The sequence below is a fragment of the Anoplopoma fimbria genome, chromosome 8 (assembly GCF_027596085.1).
Source record: "Anoplopoma fimbria isolate UVic2021 breed Golden Eagle Sablefish chromosome 8, Afim_UVic_2022, whole genome shotgun sequence".
NCBI lineage: Eukaryota > Metazoa > Chordata > Actinopteri > Perciformes > Anoplopomatidae > Anoplopoma > Anoplopoma fimbria.
This window is the reverse complement of record NC_072456.1, coordinates 19,025,549-19,031,937: the sequence shown is the minus strand read 5'-3', so window position 1 is coordinate 19,031,937 and position 6,389 is coordinate 19,025,549. Positions and strand designations below refer to the sequence as shown.

The 6,389-nt window shown below is 40.6% G+C and overlaps 1 protein-coding gene across 2 annotated transcripts in view; it reads left to right on the top strand.

Annotated features, from left to right (window-relative positions):
• Positions 1 to 1,360: 1,360 nt before the first annotated feature.
• Positions 1,361 to 6,389, top strand: part of xpr1a (xenotropic and polytropic retrovirus receptor 1a) — a 66,095-nt gene continuing 61,066 nt past the window's right edge. For both annotated transcript variants that reach the window (XM_054603541.1, XM_054603542.1), the window contains exon 1: positions 1,361 to 1,769. In XM_054603541.1, the coding sequence (XP_054459516.1) occupies positions 1,701 to 1,769 (69 nt within the window). In that variant the 5' untranslated portion in view covers positions 1,361 to 1,700. The remainder of the gene's footprint in view (positions 1,770 to 6,389) is intronic.

The window sequence follows — 6,389 nt, the reverse complement described above, 5'->3', positions numbered from 1 at the left end:
TCTCTTGTTTGCACTATCCTCTTTGCTGCTGTAATCCTGTAAATTTCCCCGCTGCGGGACTAATAAAGGATTATTTTATTTTATCTCTTATCTTATCTCTAACGTTATTATAAAGGAATATAATAATAATATCTACATGGTTGCTAGGTGATAGTCTTGATCTACAGCCTAGTAGTGCAGGTTGTAGTCGCCTCTGTTTACGGCCAACAGCCCGAGTCTAATTTCAGTTTCAATACTCAGGTCGGTTTCCTATCCTCTACTGCAGCAACTTTCAGTTTTGTTGACACCTTTAATGAGGGAAATATATCTATTTATACCCATTGGGGGCAAAATGCATTAGCGCAATTGGTCCAGCAGGTGCTGCTGTTGGCATAATGATGAAGTTTCACCTGCAACAGGCACTCAGCAGTTGTCCCAAACCAGATCAACTCAAAACCAGTGTAAATGTGTACTTTAAAAGCACACCGAATAGCCTATGAGACTTTATTTTAGGATGTTTGTAGTCTCTCTGTCATTTCCTTTTCATTGCCTTTGCCATATATGTAGGGAGATTTGAGTTTGGACAGCATAATGAGATCCTTTTAAATATCCCATGAGTATCCTTATGGTAGCCTATTATCCTGTTCTCTTAAAAACTCTGCTTTTCCACAGCACAGACACAATCTTCTGTAGGCCTTTTAAACTGTGCATCCAAATAGCCTATCAGTAATTCACTGTCCCATTCCATTTCACTCTGCTTAACCATAACTCGAATAGGATTGTTAATCAGAAATGCGAGCAGAAGAGAGACAAAGTAATGAGGACAGTCAATCGGGATTTTAAAAAGTAGACTTGCAATCATTATGTGATCCTGAAATGGAGTTTGCATTATTATCTGGTCGGACACAAAAGACAAAATGTCTAAGTTGCAGATAATGTACAGTACCAGTCAAAAGTTTGGACACACCTTCTCATTCAACTACTTTGAAGAATGTAAAACATATTCTGGTTTGTTGAGCATTTGTTTGTTTACCACATAATTCCATATGTGTTCCTTCATAGTTTGGATGTCTTCAATATTAATCTACAATGTAGAAAAACATAAAAATAAAGAAAAACCATTGAATGAGAAGGTGTGCCCAAACTTTTGACTGGTACTGTACTTATATCATGAAGTTTAACTCTATCCCCTCTTTCATTGCAGACACAACAATAGCAACAGCAGGATTGTCAGACGGTGTGTGATTCATATGTTTTGGAAGGCGAGGGGTTCCCTGTCCGCACTGCCAACTAGTTTCACTGGAGGTCCCAACACCGCCCGGTGCTGCTGCGCGCTCTGCTGACGCAACCACGTCGCTGTGGCTCAATGCGATGGCGGACCGCAATGTCCCCAGACCTGCCCAGGGAGGGACGGAGCAAAGTCACTGAGCCACTCTCACCGGCTTCGTTACACTGACCACCTGTTCAAAAATTAAAAAAGACAGACGCCGCATGCCATCGCCGTCCCTCCCGTAGAAATAGTATGTGGGACGGGATCTGCCTGGAGAGCACTGACCGGGACGAGACAGAAGTGGAGTGAAGAGCAGCGGAGTGCGCCGCGGCTGACGCACCGCATGTTGAGACGGCAAGTTGACTGAAATATCAAAAGTCGCGTCGACGGGAGAAGGGGACAGTCGCTCTTGGATTTAACGGAGGTTTGAGAGGACGGTGGTTCCGACAAAATGAAGTTCGCGGAGCATCTTTCGTCCCACATCACTCCGGAGTGGAGGAAACAGTATCTTCAATATGAGGTAAAGTGACATTTATCTTGTATTAGAAATAAACTCCTTGTAATTATTGGCATGGCCGAAACTCCCCCAAATATATATATATATTTTTTTTTGGGTGGAGAGTTGAAGATTATAGGCAATAGGTTTTTAAACCTATTTTAAACTTTTTATACCCTTTATTCAGTTTCGATTTAGCCTGCTCCTGAGAGCAATTAAACGACGAGAAAACCAGGGATGTCCTATTGTTTATGGTCGAGAAATTGACTGCGGTTGTTCAGCCAGAGGCAGCATTCATTGCTTATTATGGCTGTTTGCTAAGTTTTGACACTTAACAATAAACAATTTGAACAATATAATGCCTTTCATGGATCAAATAACAAACAATTATTTTATTTATTTTTTACAATACATAGATAGTATAGATATTTCACAATATTCTATACATGTTCATTTATTTAGGTTTTTGTAGGTTTATTATTCTTTGCAAAACGAAATATGATCATCACCATAGATTTCAAATAGCCTGCATATTTTTTTTGTTCCAAGCCTTCATTGCTTTTTTTTAAGTTTCTCTATCATGTAACTGGGGGCTATATTGGTATATAAAAAAGGGGAAATGGTGTTCATTGTCAATTACTCTGATAATTCTGTTCAATAAATTCATTTTTTTTTTTTTTAATTTTCGTTATATTTTTTATTATTTGCAACAATCTAACTGAACACCAGGGACATTTCCCAGGCATTAATTATGCATTGTTGTAAAATTACAAATATTCTTCTGTAATTATTCCATATTTTTGAGCAGAGTTATATATCATTTTTTGGTATATCCCGATGTAGTTGTTATCAATATATTGCACATTTAAACAGGCACGGTTGTCTTTATGAATCAACCTGCTAGACTTCATCCAACAGGATATTCTCTCTGGTTTCTGATGTCTGAGAATTTATGGAGACCTTTGTGTGCACACATGGTCTTTGTTGGTTGGTGTACAGTACTTGAGCAGTATTTCATATTCACACCCCACCTCCCGCTGGCTCAACATTAAGAGCTTTAGTGCAGACATGTAGTGACAGGGCAGGCTGCTCCATTCCATTTAGCTCTATGAATTATAGACAAAGACCCTGTTCTCTTCAACCTCAGCAGCCTACATCCCAGACTCAACAGAGGCTCACTGCGCTGGTTTTATTTTGGAAACATCCCTTGAATAGTATTATCAAGTTGGATCATTGCTATTGCTTGACATGAATGATAAGCTGTCATTATATTGTCATAAAAACATCTTCGGACAACACGATTAAAGTGGGAAAAAAAAGATTTTTCAGATATGTAGTGGACAAACTAAAGAGTGGGCAACTCTACAGTCGAATGTAATTTTAATTGATTATTAACATACATTCACGTCCTGTGTGCAGTCTTTGTGAACAGACTGACACACAGTGAGCCCAGGGACAGATGCATGGCCATACCAGCCATTTTACACCTCCAGTCTTCGGCTCGGCACTCACTGACCTGAGATGGATGATGATAGATTTTCTCTGTCAACAACGTTTTGTGTTGGTATTCAGATAAATCAGATATAATTATCTTAAATGACAATAAAGTTTTAATATTATAGTATTTCATCCATATATTTATGCCAGTATCTATTAATAGAGACTTTTTGATTCCATTTTTTTATTTTATTGCAGATGATTGCATGTTTTTAACTGGAATCATGCATGTCAAAAGATATTTCATCACTTTATTACAGGAATAACTGATTTCTATGAGCATGAAAGATTGATTGACTTCATCAGTTTATGTTTAGAACTTCTTACTTCTATGAGATTTAAATTTAAAGCAAAACAACAAATCTGACGTGAAGACAACTGTTATGGACAATTGGTATGAGACGCACATGGAGCACAGGCCTTTGTTTTTGTTTCTTTTTTTTAACCACCCAAAACCCAGTTTTTACCATCATTGTTGTCACATTTGTAGCTATTGGTGAATTATGTATAACAACAGGGCTTGTCCCCTATTCATACAATTTGTATTCTTCCTCAAATCTGAATTATACATAGGGTTTGCATGAAGGATGGGTTTGTGTGTATTTGTGTTACTGCGGCTGCCTTATGTCTTTGTCTGGCCTCTGTAAACACCACCACACCACCTGTCGGAGGGATGGGGAGAGAGCTTTCACCTACAGATGATGGACATATTTTTCAAGGTTTTTACGCCCTCTAAAACAAATGAAGAGACAAGGACAAACATAAACCTCAGTCTACTTTGGTGAAGTGGGTCACTAATAAAACAAGTCTTTAGAAGGAAATGTAATGTCGGTACTAAAAATGCAAAGCCGTGATACGCTGCTGTGGTGCAACAGAAGCAGCGTCAATCTATGGATTCGGTCAGTGAAGGGAACATTTTTAGAAAGCTGGAGAAATGAATAAAAAACATTAAGTCATTACACACAGTGGTAGCCAACCGTCCCTCGTATGTTTATTCTACATTCTGTGTTGCATTGGCCACTGCAGCCAACACATCAGTTGTTGTGTAATGCAGCTGTCTGTCTATTTAATCACTTATGGACACATTATTCCAGCAACACAGGTAAGTTCTACCCGTAGTCCATGCAGTAAAATATGACAGTTCCACACTGGCTGTATCTGTGGCGTGCCCACATCTAAATTGACTGTGGTTTGAAGTGATATTCTTGCCTTTGTGTGCTAGTTGGGTTAATTAACCTGCTGCCCACTTTTCACTCTCCTCCTTTTTTTAGAGCACACCATTGTGTGGAAAGCTGTGCGCTGTCTATCTAGATTGGTCAGCCAGTTTCTATGCAGATGAGGAGGATGCGGCAAAGTGGCTGTTTCTAGCAAATACACTCTTCAGCTAGTAAGGCACTTCATTCCAACATGGAGGCTTTGACAGGGCGATCGAGTGATGGAGCAATTAGGTGTCCGCTTTATCCTGTGGGATCTTAGTTATAAACCTATATGCTAAACAGATGTTTGGTATGGAGGTGTGCATGTCCTGCTTCTGACAAAGGGCAGGAGATGAAGTTGATAGATCGGATGAGGGTTTGCCTTTAAATGTAATAGTTATTAAATTCAAACATTTAAAAAAAAAAAAAAGCTGTTTTTATGAGTCTACTGTCTGCTTTTCAAGTCAATTTCTTTACATGCCCATGGGTTTCCACGCAAAATCAAACTCTTTGTAATCCAACATGTATGCAGATGATAATTAGGCGTGGCAACTGTTGAATTCAGATTTATGTTAAGTAACTAATGTGTATTGAACATTAGAGGCATATAGAAAGAGTGAGAATTAGAGATGCAGGTGTGTGTGCGTGTGTGTGTGGCGAGAGAACAAGGCCACTTATGCATTTACCTCTGCAGTCTAATCACTTGTGTAACCGTAGATGGGGAGGGGGAGGAGGAGAGTGCTACCCGAGACTCACATTTACAATTCAAACTAGTAGAGTGACATTATGGTGACGAAAAAGCAGGTGCTTGTGTGATTTCAGTGAGTGATTGCAATTCGTTCAAAGGTGAAGCGTCGTCTTTCCCTAATTAATCTGAGTGATGTAGTTTAGATGTCAAAACCAGCTCAACAAGCTTTGAATTGTGACAGACATAATGGAAACGGAACATAAACTATACAGCGTTCCTCTCATCATCTGCATTTTGTGTAATGAATGTGTGATTTATCAGCATGTCCCACAATATGAACATTATGTATACAACAGGCATGGCGGGGCAACTGCTGAGAACACCCCCCCCCCCCCTTTTTTTATACCTCCCTCCTTCCTCCCATCCTCACCTCATAGTTCCTCCCCCACTGGGAGGACATCTGGTCCCCGACCAGACCTGCCCTCTTCTCCCCTCCCTCCATCCACTCCTCCTATCCTCTCTGCTCCTGCTTCTCCATGCAGGGATCCACTCAGACACAGATCCAGGGATTTAATTGATCCATCATTGACTTTAGTTGAGCCAGAGAAACTAATAATGGACACTGAGATCGTCTCAAGCACAGGGATACCGATCTCAAGCATCGTAGAAAAGGACTTGATCATCTAGCACTCGTAATATTTTGCTTAGTGTCCACTCAACTTGTCAATGCTATGAAAGGATTGAACTCCATTGACAACAGCCTCGGTCCGACAAATAAGAGTGCTACTTGTGTTACACACATGTTTGGTTTAGTGAGTATGGATCATCAACACGTTAATGCATGGTCATTCCATCTGAGGCCCCATTAGGCTTGGCTTAGATATTGGCGTCTACAGGTTTCCCCACTGATTGCTGCCAAGCCCCCAGGTTTATCCCAGATCCCAAAAGAGCCCCCCCCCCTCCTTTCCCATCATTGCCATCACCATGGCAATGCCTCCCTGTCTGGATCTGAATATCTATTTCCCACCTTTTAGTCAAGGGAGGCCCTTTTTTGCTCACCAGAGATTAGCCAGGACCGTGTGTGTGTGTGTGTGTGTGTGTGTGTGTGTGTGTGTGTGTGTGTGTGTGTGTGTGTGTGTGTGTGTGTGTGTGTGTGTGTGTGTGTGTGTGTGTGTGTGTGTGTGTGTGTGTGTGTGTGCGTGTGCGCATGTGTGTACACAGTTGGTGTTCTGTGATCTTCATCAGACGACAGTATAGAGACAT